The sequence below is a fragment of the Euprymna scolopes genome, chromosome 18, assembly GCF_053919585.1.
Source record: "Euprymna scolopes isolate OS-2025 chromosome 18, ASM5391958v1, whole genome shotgun sequence".
NCBI lineage: Eukaryota > Metazoa > Mollusca > Cephalopoda > Sepiida > Sepiolidae > Euprymna > Euprymna scolopes.
The window spans coordinates 43,727,732-43,749,710 of NC_136499.1; the positions used below are offsets into that span (position 1 = coordinate 43,727,732).

The 21,979-nt window shown below is 32.5% G+C and overlaps 1 protein-coding gene across 6 annotated transcripts in view; it reads left to right on the plus strand.

The window, feature by feature from the left end:
• The window catches only part of LOC145297594 (AP-1 complex subunit gamma-1-like), a 395,164-nt gene that overhangs the window by 366,509 nt on the left and 6,676 nt on the right, over positions 1-21,979 (plus strand). For all 6 annotated transcript variants that reach the window (XM_080143647.1, XM_080143648.1, XM_080143651.1 and 3 more), the window contains 7 exons: positions 243-373; positions 2,650-2,754; positions 6,352-6,487; positions 10,905-11,052; positions 14,609-14,689; positions 16,703-16,863; positions 20,904-21,002. In XM_080143647.1, coding sequence (XP_079999773.1) covers positions 243-373; positions 2,650-2,754; positions 6,352-6,487; positions 10,905-11,052; positions 14,609-14,689; positions 16,703-16,863; positions 20,904-21,002 — 861 coding nt within the window. The remainder of the gene's footprint in view (positions 1-242; positions 374-2,649; positions 2,755-6,351; positions 6,488-10,904; positions 11,053-14,608; positions 14,690-16,702; positions 16,864-20,903; positions 21,003-21,979) is intronic.

A 21,979-nucleotide genomic window follows, 5' to 3' on the forward strand; every position in this document is an offset into this window, starting at 1 on the left:
CAAATAATGCTAACTGAAATCGTTATTGAACCCAATAAAGTCCATCTTTGTTCGTCTGTATTTGAATTAAGAAGAAACTGAGAATGCATACGTATCGACTTCCAATCTGCATTTTGATTGGAGAAAAGGTTCAGATTCTTTTTTTTTTTTTTTTTTTTTTTTCTTACAATGCAATTGCCTTATTTTTGCTTATGACAAATGATATAACAATATCAATAGAATAATTTTCTTCATTCTTTCAGGTGAAAGAGGAAGACGTTGTGTCAATTTTAGAGAAAATTCTTTCAAACAACAACTCCAGTGTAGTAACAAAAGAATATGCCATAACTGCCCTTTTGAAACTCAGTACCAGATTTTCAGAAGCATCAGGAAAGTAAGTGATCTCTTTTATTACTGAAAAAAAAAAAACAACAACAACTTTGCTTTGCTTTTTCAAGTCTGAAATGCAGCAGATTTTTTGCAGTTATTTTTTTAGTGGAGGCAAGGTTTTATGGGCCGGATGTCAGATGACATTCTTAATGCAAACCCAGTGAGGTAAAGGGGACCAGTACTTTTACAGACACCATTTGAAACTGCTATTTAGACAATATTATTTTAATTCATTGTATGTCTATATGATTAAATCTCCACAATTTCAAGTCTACTTTAAAGCTAACTTTCATAAACTGTAAGCATTATTTTGAAGTTTTTAAATCATGAACTAAATAATATAATTACTAAAACCTGATCATGATGATCATCATCATCGCATGCATTTTTTTTTTTATTTGTTTAACTGTTTACAACTACTTTTTTTTTTGACATTTTGGGATACAGATCTGCGATTGAACTTACTGTCGATACACATTTTTGACCCTTAGTTAAACATCTTAACAGATGCTTGGATAAAGCAATTATAGTCAGCTAACATACTTCCTAATCTCCGGCGTAGAGCTAATGGAAGCGGTGACAAGGCAAATCAGTTTCTTCACTTTTATTGTTTTTCAGTATTTCTATTGTGAAGCGATTTACTGAAATAAAATATAAGAAAAAACATTATTTAAAAGTATACAATGAAAGTTAACAAAATTATGCAGATAAAAATAACACCATTAGTCTTTATTTGCACTTTTGATAAAAAAAAATATTAAAAGTTCTTATAAAATTTCAACTAAAATTAAAAACATATCTTTATGAAATTATAAAACTAAGTTTGTTTTTGTTTTTTTTGTTTTTTTTCATTTTAAAAATAAATTTTTTTATTTCAATTTATATAATAAACTAGACTACCCGTGACCCGTTGGGTCAGTAAAGACAATTGTGTTAAAGTAACTTAAACGTAATACAGAAATGAACGATGTAAAAAAAAAAAAATCAGAAAATATTAACACTTGTTTGTTTGGATAATTTAAGCGCGAAAATAAAAAATTGGGATGCTGAAAACGTGCACAGTAAAACAATACGTTTTATTGTCATGTTGATTTAGTATAATATATATTGTATATATGAAACGGGTCAATGATTACACATATTATTTGTAATCACGTTTTGTGTTTGCTTCCCATATCTTTTTTTATTCAATAAATTTAAGATATTCGCTTTTCTAAGGACGTGCGTTTGTTTGAACGAAACTGGGCTAGCGATTTGTTTTTATTTGTTTACGCTGTTATGGGTTTATGTTTATGTACGCATGCGCAACCGGAAGTCGTAAACCGGATGTTGGGTTACAACACCCGTGACAAGGTCATTTGAGTTTTATAATTATATAGATATAGAAGTGTAAAAATAAAAAAGGAAGATCGGAAAAAGGTAATGAAAAAAAAAAAAAAAGGAGAAAGTGCATGTGCAAGGGTGATAGGGGTGAGAGAAAGAAGCAAAATAAACTGATTTGCCTTGTCACCACTTCACAGCTTTTAAGCCGACTTCTCATTTTTAGCCTAATTTTTGTTTTGTTTTTGTTTTTGAATAAAATTCGAACACTTATGAGAACGAGTTATGATTAATATTTATTAACATTGGATTTTAAGATAGTCATGTTGTAGCCATCAGAGAAGCAATTCCATGGTAATATGTTCCACACATAAGAATTTTTTGGAAAGAAGTTTTGTTCATAAAAATTCCATTTGATGTTAGGCACATGAAGTAAGAAAGATAAGTTTTTTGCAGTTCTGGTTGTAAGACGAGTTCTTGCTGTGAATGTCTTGCAAGAAAAAAGCAGAGATTGAAGCTCAGTAGAGTACTTTCAATGGAAATAATGATAAAGAATAGCAACGTTTCTTCTGTGAGAAATAGGCTGTGATGAACAGAAGAAATCCTCTCCTACTGCAAAATTAATTCTAAAATCTCATGTCAAACGTTTCGGCAATTCGACATATGCGGGCTTCTCCAATTCTCTTATGGTTTATTGAGGATGATGAACACTCTATGTAACCGCACCAATAGAACCAATGCATCTTTAGGATAACATCTGTGCAGAGCGAATGTAGTGTAAATCCTCCGACCTAATGTGTTGGGTTTCATTAGATGTCACACTGCATTTTCATCTAAGAAACGTGATTTTACTTTGCACTTTGGTAGGTATGCAGAATAACTGTAGCTTGGTATTTTTTTTTTTTTTTTCTTAAAATTTTATTTTCTATCTATAGGTAAACTGAATTTTTATTTTTGCAGGCGGATAAAAGATGCAATTACCAAATATAGTAGAAGTACTATTGTTGAGTTGCAACAGCGTTCAATAGAATATTCATCTCTCTTCAACAAATATGACCACATGAGGTAAGCTAATCAAACTGGATTTCTTGCATAGGATTTTTTTCAATTCAAAGTGAATAATCTTTTCTGTTTTTGTTGTTTTGTTTTTTTTTGTTTTTTGTTTTTTCAAAGAAAATTCCTATTTACTTGCCTCCCTACTAGGGTGGAGATAGACACAAAGTTGGATTTTAATCTGAGGAAAATTCAGTTCTCCAAAAAGGGACACTTTGGATTGGAAGAAAAATTTTAAATTGCTACAATCTTTTTTTCCTTCACTGACCAAGGACAAAAAGTTATTTAACCAAAAAATTTTTTTTTCAAGAACAAGCAAGAATCATTTATTAGAATTTATTTCAATAAGTCCCTCGGATTATAGCTAGGGAAATGTACTGGAACATCCAAAACGTTTCTTGCGACTCTCATTTTTGTAAATCAATAATTTTGCTATTAACAATTTTGATATAAGGGAGATAACTCTAGCTGCCTAAACAGTTCTCTTTGCAAGAAATTTAGAAAATAGTGTTAACTATGTTAGATGAATTGACTTTCAATGGACACGGTTACAACTACATCGTGAACACCTTTTTCTGTTTTTTGTTTTGTTTGTTTTTTTTACATTAAATTTTGATAACGAAAATTAACAATAGATTGTTTGGTGCTGTTAAATTTTTACTAATTGTTAAATTAAAAATACAGAGACCCTTAACTTGAACAACCTTCACATTTTTTAGAGGTTGAGCACAAACAAAAATGGTTGTGATGTTATTGTATGGAATACTAATGCTTCCATAGAGAAACATTTAAACAATGGTTCACATTTTTTGTTGTATATGAACATTAGGTTTAGAAATGTATTTGAAAATATTGTCCGCTCATGAAAATGTTTAAATATACTTTAATTCATGTATATATACTTTAATTTACGAATATAAAGCAAATTTTCTATTAATTATTATATTGCATCTAATATATATAGTAATGATTTCAAAAGCATAAAAAATGTGACTTCAACTGTCACCAGCTGGAATCAAAACCAAAAATTCAGTGCTCTAGTCCTAGTCATTATTTACCACTTCAGCCTTCTTCGTTACTGTTGTGTTGTGGAAAACAGTGAAAATAAGAACAATCAAGTCATGGTTCGGTTAAGGAACAAGTGTATTAACAATAATCTATATATATAAAAGTGAAAATGTATGTATGTATGTATGGATGTATGTATGCTTTTCCTCGATGTCCACAAAAGGCTTCTTTCAGAGAAGCGCTTGCTCGGTTCACAACTTCTTAAAACTTTTTATATCATCTACAAATTGTAATATCTCAGAGTTACCCACGGAGCTCGCCTGTCTATTTAATTTTATTGACTTTCAAACGTTAATTATTCCACATTTCCCGCATCGGCACGCGTTACATTCGGTTTTCGGTATAAAAAAAAAAGCGAAACTCGACTCTAATCACAGGCCGAAAGCCAGTTGTCTCAAGAGAGCTAAGTAACGTTTGTTCAATGTCGACTTCGTCATATCAGACTGTAGCTTTCATTTCGCTCCTCCTAATAAACAGGGAGCGGGTTTTTAAAAACAAACAAACCGATTTATTCACCTCATTCAAAACTGTCCCGCACAAAATGCTAACTGCTGAATACCTATCGCCGTCATGTCAATCAAAAATGCGCACCTGTTTTTTTTTAAACACTTTACTATTTTCCAACTGCGCGTCGTGAAGGCTTCGGGTTTTTTTTCACATTTTCGGGGTTTTTTCACATACCCCGAAAAACACTTGGGCAACGCCGGGTACCCCTCGCTAGTGTAGAAAGATAGGAAAGTGTGTATATCTGCTGGGCACTCGGCTAGCAGTTGAAGTGCAGTCGCATCTCTCTCATCAGTGTTGGAATTACTAGCGCTATTTATAGTGCTAATCTGTGTAAATTCTTTTATTCAAGGAAGGCCGATATAACAGTTACCGTGTGAGCTATTGCCAGATTGATAAAAATTACTAAAATTGAAGCCACTTCAAGCTAAAAATGTATATGTATGCATGCTCATAAGTGACTTCTGCAAAGGTCAATTTCAATTTTGACCCTTTAGCAGCTATTTTTTACAGACTAAAAACCAGATCAACATTGTTTCTAAGATCAAAATACTCTATATTGAGTTTGGTAGAGATGTTTTGCATACAGACAACATCACTATATATATATAAATAAATAAATAAATGTCCGGGTGCTAGAACATTTTCATTCTAAATTCTATGCCATTATGCACAATGTAGAAACTATGCATAAATAAAATTCAGCATAATAGTCAAATGAAACTAATCATCTAATAAGAAACCATAAATAATTAATTAATGAATGCTCATTTTTCAAAGGAATATGCAAATTAGTTAACCTTTATGTAGTCACTCGCATATCCATGACTGAGTTTCTTAAGAAGTTTATTTTATCAATTTTTTAATTAGAAAAAGTAGGTTTTGAACATCAATGTCAGAACAAGAAAAAACTTTATAGGTATATAGATAAATATCAAAGCATTTTTTTTTTAAATTTTATTTTAAATTAAAAGGGATTTTAGAAAATGTGCATGAAGCACATTTTCTAAAATCCCTTTTAATTTAAAATAAAATTAAAAAAAAAAAATGCTTTGATATTTATCTATATACCTATAAAGTTTTTTCTTGTTCTGACATTGATGTTCAAAATCTACTATTATTATTATTATATAAAAGGAAATTTGTCTATGTCTGAGAGAGATCATTCTCTATTGACTCAAAAACGACTGAGCTAATTTTTTTTTTGATTCCACACAAATGTACTTTATGTGCCTGGCAGTGTTCTTAGATAAGTTTTGTAATGTCTTTGATGTAAGTATTGATAATCAAAAAACTCTGATGAAAGAAGGAACAGGCGATTTTTGACTAAAGTTAACGCCTTATACAGCATAACATCACAAGTGTTTTTGAGAAGTTGTATTCTTGCACAAGCAGAAAGGCCCAACATATAAAATCAACAGTAGGTTTTCTGATATGACAGAGGCATATTCGAAATTAATGTTTCTGTTTTAACACAATTAAACCATGATACTTGACTTTTTCATTTTAAACTTAAATTTAACCCATTTAATAAAGATAATTTTATAAAATCAACAGTAGGTTCTCTATAGTGCAATGTAGACTACAATCTATTGTGGACTGTCATTGTAGGGAGGCATATGAAGCTTCCTCTTCGTGAACCGTGGTAGATCCTCAACTACAGCAGTCAATCGATTTAATTGAAAAATGGGCGATGATAATAAAATATGGGAGGGTCAAACATTCGTTGGTCATCATCCAATCCCGGGCAATATCGGGTTTCCCTGCCAGTCTCAGATATGTGCAATAACTAACAACACCAGACAGAAGATGAGATAAACTAAACTAAATTCAAGCATCAATTTGTACCATTTACTTATTTTTATGCTGTAGTTGTCTTAAAATTTATAACAGTAAAAGATGTAATTTACTTTTCAAATATCAATTTGTATTTCGACTTTTAAATTTTTCATAAGAATGTTAAAGTTATGTTCATTTTTATTCTTGTAAATATTTGGTTTGCTGAAACTTGAACATTTTCCTTTTGTTTGTTTGTAGGGGTGCCCTATTGGAACATATGCCTTTGATTGAGAGCAAACGTCAAAGTATGTTCAACAATGACAATATTCAAGACAATGATTTGTTAAATGGTGAAGTAGAGAGGACAAATGTGCAGAATGTACAACAGACTGAGGTTTGCTTGCTCATTATATCTTATTCATTAACATATTGAATTTATTAGCTTTTTTTTTTTCATTCCTATTCACCCCTAAATAAGGCAAATTTTCACTAAGATGTAAAAGACTGCTGTAAAATAAGGATCATCTATAATATAAATCTAACCTGTCTGTTTAAATGTATGTATGTCTGCCTAAAAATTTTGACTGAGGCAACCGATTTTCACAAAATCTGTATCGTTTTGAAGCTGGACCTTTCGGACGACAAATATAAAAAAAATTGGCCAAAAACATTCATTCTTTCACCCTCAACTGGGCACTTTTCTACAGGGAGGGGTTGCTTTTTTCACCAATATTTTCGAAAGTCATCCCCTCTGTTAAGTGTTGAGACATTATGTTGAACAAGATGGTGGTCAAGAATCAGTGCGGTCCCGATATTAAGTGTAAAGTAATTGCCAGTAAAAAAGATGGCGGCCAAAAATCAGTGCAGTCCCGATACTGAGTGTGAAGTAATTGCCAGTAACAAAGATGGTGGCCAAGAATCAAATGTGGTTCGTGACATAGCCAACGGCAAACTGATTGAATCCAAAATTCGACAATCTTTATAGTAACTTTGGAAGATTTTCACTGGTTGATTACCACAACCGGTGGTTATAAAAATGATCGTCGAAATCATTGGTCTCATACCCACCCCCATCAGGAGTCAAAAACATTTCACACCCTCTTTTTGATTGTCTAACCTTAATTTAAACCTATGTCACTTCTGGTTTGGCGAAGGCTGCAACAGCAAACACGGCAGGGTTTTTTTTTTTTTAACATTCTTTTCCTCCTTCGCGGTACGGGTTCTAGCCTGCCTGCTTACTACCACTTTTTCTTTTTTCTTAACACACACCTCCAAACACTCGGGCAATGCCAGGCACCCAGGCTGGTCATATCTATAGGGACATTCTAAGTAGAGAGTTGAACAGTAAAATGTCTGTTCATTTTACACTTAAATTTTTAATGTTAGTAGAGTCAGAAATGCAGGATACAGGGAGGGAATTCCAAAGTAGAGTAGAACACTCTTTGACATGGGGGGACTTCTACGATGAAGGTGTGGGATTTTGCTGCTTTTCCAGTTTATTGGGGGTGGGGGATATTTATGTCGAGGAAGACACCAATGTTACAAGTTTGTAGGAGCACATTTCATTAAAGTACTCATAAAATAAGCATAGGGATGCAACATTGTGGTGATAAGACAGAGGTTAGAGCTTAGCATAGCATTAAATGTTCCACTGCCAACCAGGGGTCATTTTTTCAGGCTTCAGATAATGACTTGGATATGTGCACATTTGTTTTTCTCACAGGTCTGGTGAAGAAATATTTTGGAATGGCAAGCATTTGAAAAGTATTCCAAGAAGTAGAGCCTCAACAGATTTTTAAATAAATTTGTTTCTTTTAGAAAATTTATTTAAACTCCTGTAAACTAATTTAGTAACATTTTACTCTAGAAAAACAAACTCTTTACATTTGTCCCGAGCACGATGTTAAACTGCGACCATTTCTACCTTACTAACCAAATTAACCAATTAATACCTAACATAATGTTTCCAGTTTTTTTGTTACAAAAAAAAGAAAAAAAAAAGCCACTTGTTAAAACCCTTTTGTAAACTTCCTATTTTGTCAAATAGTTCTTTTTGTATCTTTTTTTTTGGCAAACATTTGTTAAAACAAAACAAAAATGTATATTTGTGAATTTTTGTGCATATGTTTATATGTATTTGAAAAGTATTCTATTTGTATGTTTATATATATTTAAAAAGTTTATTTTTATAAGTATCAAAAAAAAAAAAATGGCTGCTTTTTGCACACATTATACCAATATATTAATTCTTTTTAACCGATGAGAATAAAGACAAATTCCCATAAAACCAGAAGAAAAAAGAAAAAAAAAAAACAATTATTTTATTGGCTTATTTTTCTTTGTTCATTTATTTTTTATTTATTTATTTTTCTTTCCTTTTCTCAAGTGAAACCAAAATTGAATCCGAAAGGATTTTTCCATTATATCAAAAAAGCGGGTGTGTAAAAAGTTTTTGACTTGTAATGGGGGTATGAGACGAATGGATTCGCCAATCATTTTTATAATTAATGGCTGTGCTAAACAACCAATCAAAACGTCGCAAAATTATTATAAAAATCGTCGAATTTTGGATTCAATCAGTTCGCCATTTGCTATGTCACGGACCGCATTTATTTAATTCTTCGCCGCCATCTTGGTTACTGATCTGAACTATGCCGCCATCTTGGTTACTGATCTGAACTACGCCGCCATCTTTGTTCAACATAATATCTCAGAACTTAAGAGGTTAACTACGCGACGGACCGCATTTGATTCTTGGTCGCCATCTTGGTTACTGATATGAACTAAGCCGCCATCTTTGTTCAACACAAATGTCTCAAAACTTAACAAAAACAAACTTTGCAGAAAATTTAAAGCATCTTGCTTCTGAAGATAGACTTTTTTAAGAAATTAAAAATTTTCTATGCCAATAAACCTATTCTTGGCATTAAATGACCCCTAGAGGTTGAAATGCTGTTAAGCAAACGTACTCACTCACACGTCTGCTGTGGAAAGTGGTGTCATCAGCAAGCATAGAGTGCTGCAAGTGTCCACACCTCCTGAGTGGGCAACACTAGGTATCTCATCTGTTCTCAATACAGTCTGATTCAAACAGTTGAAATTAGTCAGGTTGCATACAATGATATTGCTTCTTACTCACTCGAGCCAGGTCTTCCTCAGTCTACAATACTTCTTTGTATCCAGCATATCAAGACGCATTATGGAGTTGATCCAAGAGGTAATATGCTGGACATAACTGAACCATCTGAGATGCCAAGCCTGTAAAGCATATATAATCTCACCAGTACCAAGTTTCTAATGAAGCACTAAACCCTTTATTAGTCCCCTCCCCCGACAAAGGAAGGATTGGACAGAGTAATTTGCTCCCGCTCATCTGTTTGTTTGTTGACACTTTTCTCAATAACCACACCTTTTGATTTTTTTTTTTTTTTTTTTTTTTTTTTTTTTAATTTTGCACAAACATTAGTTATGGTGGCAGTAAATTTTTGCCAGAATAGATTTTACGGGATAAATTTGGTTACCCCTTTAGGGGCCATTATAGGGATAAAATTGCCCCAAAATCATGCGTCCGTTCGTTTGTTTGCACTTTTCTCAAAAACCACTCCTTGAATTTTTTTTTTTTTTTTTTTTTTTTTTTTTGCACAAACAATAGTCATAGTTAAAGTAAATTTTTCACTTGTGGAGGGGGACCCCGCATGTTCGGCTTGTTTAATCTACAATCCAAGGGAGAAATTCTTCTCATTCCAATAACAATAACCAAATAGAAATATTAATTATTTTTTAAGTTATTCTTTGTTATTATCGTCTGTAGTAGCCTTCAACCTTCAGAAGACTCCGATTTAGAACTGGACACATTGGGGAAAAGATAAAAGCGTTAATCAACAATCAATTCTGAGTAGTTATTACATTATTATTATCACCTGGTGGGACATAATCACTTACAATTCATTCTCTGAAAGATCAGTTTCTCAGGATGTACTCTCTACTAATGGCGTCACCTCTCATTGGGCTACATGCAGAGGATAATTGACAAATGAATTCTGAAAGAAATTCTCTTGTCAGAAGTGTGTTTAAAAAATGTTTGCCTACAGTTTCAATTTAAGTAAACGTTTAATATCAACACAATCACTTAGTAAAACTCTGCTCAACATAATTTTGCTGGCAGCTGTTAATCTGAAGTGGTTTATTTACATGTCATAATTTAGCTCATAACAAAAGAGATCAAGAGATCAAACAAAGGTTATCATCACAATAACATGAAAATAAATTGAAACAGGCCTGTACAGGCAACTTATGGCATAATAACATTGACTACTGGTCTCATTAAATTACTGAAGTAAACAATGTTTAGTTTAACTCATCCGCTCTCTTCAATTTCTGAAATCCAGCTCAACATTTTGTTCCAGCACACTGGAATACGTGACCGACGACATATCCTACCGGTCAGCTGTTTACACCTTCCAGTGCAAACTTGACCAGTTCACAGTTTGACAAGGTCTGATATGTTTTGATAACCTTACCAAAACATAGCTTTCCTCTCTTGTTTACTTTGTCAGTCAGATAGATAAACAAATACATGAATAGATACACCGATAATGAGATAAACTGATAGCCAGATAACAGATAACTTACTCTTCTGCTCGAACAACTATATAACATGTTTATGCTAAAGCATTTTGTAAACCTTTCTGATGTTCTTCATTTTTATAATATTCATATTTTATTCTAGTCATAAATAAGGCAACTTATTAACTTCAATATTATCACATGTATCATATTTTAATACTTTGTATGAACTATATTTTCTTCAGAGTCAAAATATATTGGATCTTATTGGTGACCTTGGAACAGATTCAGTGATCAACACCAATCCTGAAACTCAGCAACCAGCTGCTGCTACTGATCTGCTTGACCTTTTGGATGTTGGAGACAGCAGTAACACAGACAATGTCAACCTAGGTCAGTATTTCTTTTTGAAAATAAATCATTTAGAAAGAGAATTTACAAAAAAGTTTTATCAAACATTGTTATAATCATTCATGCTGTACATTATGTTCGTCTTTTAACTTTAGATTTAATTTTTGGTAGTATTTAATTGCTTTTTGGTTTTTGCATGGTAATTCAAAAATTTCATTTAAAAATATTTTTATAATTTAAAAAAAGAAATTATGAATATACAAGTTTGGGGCTTATTTAGAATAACACTTAGTTAAAAAAAAAAAAAAAAAATTCAGAAAAAGTTTGATACATGTACTCATCACGGAATGAAGATGTAATATTCCAAATATCACTTAAAATGATCAAGTAGATTTAAGAAAATCAAATTTTATGATAAATTGAGGAGGTGGCCAAGAGCAGCCATTTATTTTAAATTTTATTAAAATTCAAGGGTGACAGTTAAATTTGAATACATATTGTTGTTTGTATTTAAAATAATTAAAACTTTTTAGCCACTAAAAATCGTTCAATTTGATTTTCTTCATTTAAAAAAAAAATACTTGTGCAAACTATGTGATTTTTGGAATATGACATCTTTGTTCTGTGATGAGTACATATCTCGTAAAGATTTTTCTCTACTTTTGTTCTTTTTTTTAATCAAATGTAATCTATCTATATATCTATAAAAGTGAATGTGTCTGTCTGTCTGTGTGTACATTTCCCTACGCAATAACTCTGTCAATTTTCAGTCTACAGACTCGAAATTTGATATACAGGGTACTGAGATTTGGGAAAATCTATGTGATCGGTTTTCAGCCAGAAATTTGGGTTTTAAGGGGTCAAAGTTCAACGATTTGACCTTTGAGAACTCTACCAAACTCCTCTGACAATTTTGGGTCTAAATCCTTGAAATTTTAGATAAAGGTTCCTTGGACATGGATCTAACTTAATAACTTGATTTGAGCCCAAAACAATAAATTTTAAGGGGTCATAATAGGGGTCAAAGTTAAAAAAATTGACAGTTTTTTTTTTTTGCTCAACATACACCTCCAAATACTCGGGGAATGCCGGGCACCCATGCTAGTATATCTATAAAAGTGAAAGTGTGTGTGTGTCTACATTTCCCTATGCAATAACTCTGTCAATTTTAAGTCTACAGACTCGAAATTTGATATACAGGGTACTGAGACTTGGGAAAATCTATGTGATCGGTTTTCGGCCAGAAATTTGGCAATTAAGAGGTCAAAGTTCAACGATTTGACCTTTGAGAACTCTACCAAACTCCTACGAAAATTTTGGGTCTTAACACTTGAAATTTTAGATATAGGTTCCTTGGACATGGATCTAACTTAATAACTTAATTTGAGCCCAAAACAATAAATTTTAAGGGGTCATAATAGGGGTCAAAGTTAAACAAAATTGACCACTTCTTTTGTTTTTTGTTTTTTTGTTCAACATACATCTCCAAATACCCGGGCAATGCTGGGCACCCATGCTAGTATATCTATAAAAGTGAAAGTGTGTGTGTGTGTGTGGAGGTTAAAGTTTAAAAAATTGACCGCTTTTTTTTTTTTTTTTTTCTCAACATACACCTCCAAACACCCGGGCAATGCCGGTACTAAATAAGCATCTACAAGTTTTGTTAAAAAGTTAATGCAATTGATATCTTACTTTTACGTTTGTAATTTTGATTGTTACAACCCAGACATCCATATTACTTGATTAATCGTCACCAAACTTGGTCAAAATATCAGTCATGTTGTAACTTAGAACTGGAATATCTCAATCAAAGATCAAGGTTACTGTACCTTTTTTCTTGTCTTTGACACCTTTAACTTTGGATGTTTCTGGATTCCAGATCACAAAAAAGCCGTGATGAAGCCCTCAAATGTAGTCGCATTCTGTCAGATGATAACTTGCCCCACATCATCTAGATCCTGAGTGTTCCGGTATTCGTCATTGAAGAGTAGAGGTTATTTTTAAGCAGTAAAATAACTATTTGCCGGTGGGGATGGGCTTCTTTTTTTTTCTTTTTTTTTTTTTTTTTTTTTTTTTGTATAAAATAAATTATTTGAATAAATGTTGAATTATTGAGTTGGAGAAAAAAATTTATGACTGTATTTTCTATCTAAGTGTTTTTAGATTAGTTTTTTGGTTCCTAAGTTCTGAAGTTCTGGGCAGTCTTAGTTGGTGACAGCATCCCCAAATCCAGGAGCTATCCCAGAACAATGTGAACTCCAAATTGCTAACTTGTTTTTTTTTTTTTATATATTGATAATCTCTGCCACTCACTCTTCCTTTTTGCATACAGTAATTCTAAATGAATAACCTTTCTTTCTACTCTTTCTTTCGTTTCCAAATCAGAAAGAATTTTAAATTAATACCATCTCTCTCTCTCTCTCTTTTGGCTCTTTCTCAAATCTGAGATATGTCTGAGCTCCCAGACTTTAATAATTTTTTACAGTTTCATCCATCACACTGTTCACTAATCTTGGCAACCTCAGTTGCAAACAATCTCAGCAGAAGCACACATGTTATTCAAGTATCTCTATTCCTGGGAACCAACTTTAATTGCGTTTCTCGCTATATTTAATAAATTTGTAGGCTTTTCTTTTTTTTCTTTTTTTTTTTAACCTTTTCCAATCTGACAATATTGTTACACATCAAAGTATACTAGCAATGTCACCCAGCATTGCCCTAGGAACAAATATTGTTACATTACAGAAATGAAAGTTACACGATCAGAGAGATTTACTACTTGATCCATATTGTAGCCAATGAAATCCGACATCTTATACCACCTTGACTTTGAAAAGTTCAGTCATGGCTGAAATTTGAATAGAATTTAAACTTTCAGTTTTTCCGAATTTGGTGTATGAATCTGATTCCCTTTGATAAGAGTAACCAATATGAAAAATTTCAACCTGATCAGATAAATAGTTTTTGTGTTATCAACATTTTCATGATATAACTTCAGGAATACATCATACAATATGGAGAAGTAAAGCCTTTGACCAAATCTTATGTTGTCAGGTAGAGATTGACTAATGTTTCTGTGTTTTTTTTGGTTTTTTAATAAATGACTATTGGTGGAAAGTCAATCAAAATATAAAATGACTATTGTCAATCAAAATATAAAATGACTATTGTCAATCAAAATATAAAATGACTATTGTCAATCAAAATATAAAATGACTATTGTCAATCAAAATATAAAATGACTATTGTCAATCAAAATATAAAATGACTATTGTCAATCAAAATATAAAATGACTATTGTCAATCAAAATATAAAATGACTATTGTTAATCAAAATATAAAATGACTATTGTCAATCAAAATATAAAATGACTATTGTCAATCAAAATATAAAATGACTATTGTCAATCAAAATATAAAATGACTATTGGTGGAAAGTCAATCAAAATATTTTCTTAAGAGATATAATTTTTTTTTTTTTTAGGTAGGTAACTCTTCTAGTTGTATACACGACTTATGGTGGAAAAAAAGAATGATTCGAATATAGACCACATGAGTTTATAGTTTTAATGTCTAGATATATTTTCTTCCATAACAGGATCACCGTCTGTGAACAACTTAATAGATGGATTCCTACAATCGACTACACCATTGAACAATCAGATGAATGGAAAAGCAGGTAGGTATCAAGTTTAAATTATTTTTAGTTTTTATCAAATAACCTCTGACCTGTTGGGCCAACAGTTATATTTTGTAAATAAGCATATGCATTTAGTGACCTTCATTGATTGTAGAAGTTAAACAGATATGTTAAAAGTATATTTATTTATTGGTAGTTGTATTCAACATATACTAGATTAAAAAAAAATTATATAATTATTTTCAAAACATTCTTATAATATTTTTTACATGTTATCGATTAAGAAAAACATTTTCATTGCTCTCTGCCTTGATCTAATGTATACAATACTAAGATTTATTTTGGGATGTGATTGAAGATAAAATAAAAATGTATTTAACTGGCCTATTTAGCGTAATGATTAGTGTGTTCACGAATAGGTTGGGAGATTAGGGTTCAACCTTTCAAATCATACCAAAGATGCAAAAATGGTACTTAATGTCCCTTTCCTAAAGTGAGAATCAAGGATAAGTGGAGTAATCCTAGGAAAGGAATAACACCTTCTCCTATATCTTTGAAAATGAAAAGGTAACCTCCAAATAGCCCTAGACTATGGTCGCCCACTTTACTTGTCTATAAAGAAATTGAACTTATCTTCAAATTATGAGACTTTTGTGTTTCATACATTCTCTACCTCCCACTACTTCTCTTCTCATTTGCACCTTCTCCTATTTAAAATATTAAATGTGAAAACAATCAACCAAGCAAGAGTTTAAGTGTTGTCTGTGTATGTATATGTATATTCAGCATTGTCTCAGTGAGGATATAGACTTGTGTTTTATGTGTATAATATTCATTGTCATTGGGGGGGGGGGGGCACCAGAAACAAAATTAATTAGCATTTGTAATGATAATGATTTCTTTCTCCCATTGACTTTTTGTCTGAAACATGAATTAAAATACACTTTCTTAGCCTTTGGGTTAGGATGGATCAAGGTGTAGTATCCTTCACTAAAGAGTTTGAAAGGAGAAGAATAGAAAAGAGGGATAGAGAAAGGTAAAAAGATGTTAAACACTTTTTACTCTGTCAGTATAGAAAATTTTAACATTTCGTCAGATGTCTGATCAGTTTTATAATAAAATTGATTTGTATACACGCCTTCATCAAATTATCTTTCTAAAATGTAAAGAAATCTTGTCTTTGTTTGTTTTGTTTTTTTTACTCAGATTCATCCCAAACAAGGCATGTTGCCATTGAAACATAAGGGGCTATTGTGAATTAGGGACCAAGGGAGTTGACCAGCAAGATTTCATTATATTTAAATGTCTGCATGTTAGTACAATCAGGGAAGCAAGAAACAGGGAGAAAATTTCAAAGTTTACAGTTTGAGGGAAGAAGCTATTAAAGTAAAAGTTTCTTCAGCATCGGAAAACCTCAATTGAAGGTGTGGGATTTTGCTACTCATCGAATTAACCAGGTGTATTTACGTCAAGGGGAAACCAGTGTGTCAAGTTCATTGGAACATATTCTATTAGAGTATTTGTAAAACAAACACAGGGATTCGACATTGCAATGATGGAATGAGTTGGAGTTTGTTTGACAGTGTGGAGCCTATTAGGTTTAAGACCGTTTTTTTAGACCCTGTCTAATAGAGAGAAACTAGTGGTTGATGCACTGGCCCATATGTGGCAACAATATTCTATGCATGGCCAAATGGTGGCTTTGTAAAGTATAGGATATTGTGAGGTGTGAGTATTTTTCTAGTGCAGTTGAGGGATTAATTCAATAAAAAAGACTTGGACATGGACAATGAAACAAAAATGAAAGTAAACGAGCCTTCCAGACAACACAGTAAGAAGAACTGCTGGTTATTAATAAAGACCAAGACTTTTTCTTTTAGAATTTGTCTTTTGTTGTAATATATTTTTTGTATTGAATTATTTAAGGAACCTGTGAATTTTCAGTAATATTGTCATCATTTAAGTTTTTTTTTAATATACACAGTAAGCAATGCTTCAAGCAAACTACATTAACCTCGTATGTTATCATTTTTTTTTTTTTTTTTCTTTTAGGTTTCCCACCAATTATAGCTTTCAGCAAGAATGGTTTACTGATTGAGTTTTTGTGTGAAAAAGAAGAGAGCCAAGGTGGAGTAACTACTATCAATCTTAAAGCAACCAACTCTACTCCCTTGGCGATATCAGAATTTGTTTTCCAAGCTGCAGTTCCCAAGGTAAAAAGAAAAAAAACAATGTTTTACTTTAAAATTTCAGATAATTTAACTTCAGTATTCATTCACTCAAATAATTGTGAAAAATAAAGCAGTTTATTCTAAGAACTACAAAGAAAATATATAACTAACAAGAAAACTCGATATTGCCAAGAATTGAATGAGAAATCTGATGATCTTTTGCACCCAGTCCATAACACTAGATTAGCTCTTTTAATATTATATATATATATATATATATATATATATATATATATATATATATATATATATACTAGAAGAATATCCATGTCAGGACAATTGAAATTAATTCCTTGAACAGAATATCTTTTCACCACCTTTATATCCCCTTATATAGATTAAAATCAATATATAAAGATACTAAACCTCATGTATAGAATCCTTATTCCAATTTTTTATAAAGATCCATTACATGATTTTGATCCTAGAAAATATCTAAAATTTAAGGCTTAGGGGGTTTTAAGAAGAAATTGAAATTCAGGGATTCTTGCTTAATTGGTGTCTAATGACGATTCAATTTAATGCGAATCTGAAATATTTGAATTTTCAAATGCATTCTAAAGGCCATTTAAAATACCCCAAAGAAACTGAAATTTGGGGAGGATTTATTAATTTATGCCTAATACCAATTACTAAAATTTCACAAAAATCAAAAGTGTCTGTTAACATGAGGCTTCCTACCTCTGTTTACAAAAAATTAGATTGAATTAAATATAGCCCACATTTATATCCTTTATGCTGTCTTTTAAAATTCATAAATGATCATTTAATTAATTTAAGAGTGAATCTTATACATACAAATATATAAACATGAAACATGCCTAAATGAATCAATGAAGATTCTTGTGCACTCCAGTTCCAAATGCTGAACCTCTTATTAGCATTTTTATTTTCTTTGATTTTCAAATTCTAAATAAAATAAAGCAAAAGGTTATATTTTGGTTTTATGAATGTCAGGCACAAACGATCATGTTATTCCACATTTGATCCAAATGAAATGTACTTATCCAAGTAACCTGAATTATATAGTTTCCAAAACCTAAGGAGTTAATGAACAGAGGCAGAAACTAGACCTCTCTCTTTTATTCTCTATCTCTATCTATCGCTCTCACTCTTTCTCTCTTGCTCTCTCTCTCTCTCTCTCTCTCTCTCTCTCTCTCTCTCTCTCTCTCTCTCTCTCTCACACACGCATACATATATGAGTAAATAGAAGATAAATGAAATTAATCAATGATCATTTACATATGTTCAAAGAATTGAAACAATAATTTAAATTTGTGTATAATCGTTTTAGGCGTTTTAATTCTTGGAACATATGCAAATGATCATGGATTAATTTCATCTACCTCCTATTTACTCTACTTTAACTCTGGAAGATCTAACTCCTGTTCTATTGAGCTAATTATATATCTGCAGTATTTAAAATGACTGATCATAATTCCAAATTGCTTTTCTCATCAATATAAGGTTTAGTTGAATAGTTACCTATCCATTGTGTCCTGGATTCTAATCATATCTTTTATATAAAATCCTACTCTCTATATTAAAGACCAATGTGTAAATATTTGTATATAAATAAATATAAATCAATCACATCATACAAAAGTTAGCAAGTAAAATACATTTTTTTTTTAATTTTTTTTTTTTTTTAGCCTCTGAATGAAACCATTTCAAATGGTGAGGATAAGCGAGAAAGCAAATAATATGTCAGACAAACGTCACCACTTAAAATGAATTTGGAAAGAAATCCTTTACTTTAAATGAAGTCACCAGTGGGTGTTTTCTTTAGGTCATCAGGGGCATAAACTACAGGGGTATTATGTAAGGAGTTGGGCAGCAAGATGTCTGTTCACATTACACTTGAACTTCTGCATGTCAGTACAGTTAGGGTGTTCCAAAGTCTAGCAGTTCTGAGGAAGAAACTATTGGAGTAGAAAGCTCTCTTACATCTAGGGATCTCTACTGTGTAAGAGTGGGATTTAGCTGCTAGTCAGGTTTATCAGGAGTATTTACATTGAGGGGGGGGGGTACAAGTGCTTGCAGTTCATCAGAGCATTCACCATTAAAATACTTGTAGAACAGGCAGAGGGATGCAACATTTCATCGATGGGACAGGGGTTGTAGCTTAGATGACATTTCAGGACCTATTAGGTTGACAACTCTCTTTTGTGCCCTTTCTAAGAGTGAGACTAGCAGCAGATACACCAGCCCAAATGTGACAGCAATACTCCATATATGGGTGAATGGTGGCCTTATAGCGGTACAAGATACTTTCAGGGTTTAGTAATTTTCTAGCACGGTAAAAAGAGCCTACCTTTTTTTTTTTTTTTTTTTTTACATAGGCATCACTACTTATCAAGGCCAAGAGGCCACTCGAGGATAAGGGTTAAAGCATGTACGGTAGAAATTGGACAATATAGTAATCGTTAGTAATGGAAATTCGGTAAATTTTACAAGTGGGATGGCTCATCAAGAACTTGTTTACGTTAGGCTTGAAGGCAAGCATATTGTAGTCAGCTGGAAAGCAGGAAAACGGAAGACAATTCCACAGGCATGCAGTTCTAATAAAGAAGCTTTGTTCATGGAATCTACGTTTAGGTTTAGGCACAGATAACGAGTGGGGGGAATTATTGACAGTGTTTTCAGCCAAGACTTCACAGCGGTCTTGGCTATGCTCTCAATGTAGCTGTTCCAACTTATCTTTTAAATTTTCTGCAAAAGTTGATTGTCAGATGAAGCCCATTTTTATTTGAATGGATTCATTAACAAATAAAATTAGATTTTGGGTCTCAGAAAATCCAAAGGCAATTTATAAAAAGCAGTACAAAGTAAATAAAGTGCACTGTATGGTGTGCAGTAACAGAGGAGAAGATTATTAGAACTTTCTTTTTTTTTCTTTTTTTTTTTAAACCAAGATGGAAATGCTGTCATTGTTACTGAAGAGATGTCTGAATTATGGTTCCAACAAGATGGCGCAACAACATATGGAGAGAGACACCATGGAGCTTCTCAGGCAATGCTTTGGCGACAATATTATCTCTCGCTGTGGCAATATCAAATGGCTACTATATTCTCCAGACTTGACTAGCCCTGACTTGTGGGGACATCTTAAAGAAAGAGTCTGTTAACAAACCCTAAACCCTGCAAGAATTGAAGGAAAACATCAAGAACGAAATAAGGGCGTCAAATCACAATCCAGAGATTCTGCAATTTGTCATGAATAATGTTTTGGAAAGAGCACAAATATGTGAAGCTGAAAATGGGCAACATTGAAAAGACATTATTTTTCATTTTGTTTGAATTTCGCATTTTTTTTTTTTTTTTTTTTTTTTTTTTAAATTTCCTAATGTCTTAGTCAGATTGTGTTAAAATTACAGAAAGATATCATCAAAAATAGTCTATTTAAGTTCAAAACCTATCAGTGACTTTTGGACACTCATATATATATATATATATATATAGCATGTATTTTGTATTATTTTTTTGGTTCTTCATTATTGTAGCGAAATTCAACAGTCAAAAAATGTGTTTTCATTCAAGAACAATGATAACTACTTACTGTTTTTATCAATTTCAACAATAAGCAATGTTATCTACCTATGTCACAATTAGTTAAATATTACTGCATTATTGCATAAAATATGTACTAGATGATTATGTAACATCCACCATAATTGTAACAAGACGGACAAAGTTACTTCCCCTGATTTAATGCTTTTCATTTATATACACACTTGAATTTTTTTCATAAACTATTTTCATTAATAATTAATTTTCTATCTTATCGTTTTTCATAATTTTTGGATATTTTCATTACTGCGACATGACAATTCAGTAGATACTATTGGTTTCACTTGAAATTCAATTTTTTCAAATTTCGTTGCAATAACGAAGAACTATTTTTTTTTTTCTTGTATTAAAAGTATGTTTGTACATTTGTTCCTATGTTCTGTTTGAGTATTATTTAGTTTGATTTTTTTTTAACTTCCAATTTGTTGATGATTTCTATATTTGTCTTTCAGTCATTCCAATTACAACTGCTCTCTCCATCAGGAAATCTTATTCCCGCACAGAACAAAGGTTCTGTGAACCAAATTATCAAAGTGAACAATCCACAAAAGGTAAGAGGAAAAAAAAGATACATTGTTAACAGGTTCCCATTTAAGCATGTGACAGATCAATGAACTGACCGATGGCCACTCTGTTATAGAAATGTCTGAACGCATCTAAAATGTTATTTCAAACTCACGAGAGGTGTGCAATAAGTAATGCCCCTGACCCACTTTCCATAGCAGTAGAGCAACGAAACTTGGCACAGTTATTAGTCTTTCTCTACATAGGAACCACCCAGAGCTATGCATTTCTCCCATCGTTTGATGCAGCTCTGGAAACCGTTTTTGAAGAACACCCCAGGTTGATCCTCCAACCACGACGTGACTTCAGAAATCAAGGCTGCATCATCTGGGAAACGCTTTCCTTTCAAAAACAACTTCATGGCTGGGAAGTGGTGAAAGTCAGAGGATGCAAGGTCAGGAGAGTAGGGAGGATGGGGTAGGGCTTCATAACTACACACCTGTGCTTCTGATCTGGCGACATGCGAGTTGTGGACTGGAGCGTTGTCCTGCTGGAGGAGGGTACATTTGCTGATCTTGCCCCACCTCTTGATTTTGATAGCTTCCCTTAATTTCCTCAAAAGTGAGGCATAATAGGCTCTTGTAATTGTAGTACCCTTTGCCAGGAAATCTGTAATCACTACTCTGTCCTGGTCCCAGAAGACTGTGAGCATGACCTTGCCAGTGGAGGGCTGCATCCTTGCCTTCTTTGGAGGTGGTGAGTCCAAGTGCTTCCACTGCATTGATTGGGCTTTGGTCTCTGGATCATGGTGATGGACCCAGGTTTCATCCTGTGTAATCAGTCTTTAGAAAAACTTTGACTCATCTTCTTGGCACATCTCCAAATTCATCCTCGAGCACTCAACACGTTCTCGCTTCTGGAATGGTGTGAGCAACCTGGGAATCCATCTGGCAGACACCTTATGCATATTCAAATGGTCATGAATGATAGTTTCCACAGACCCTGTACTAATCTTGATATCTTT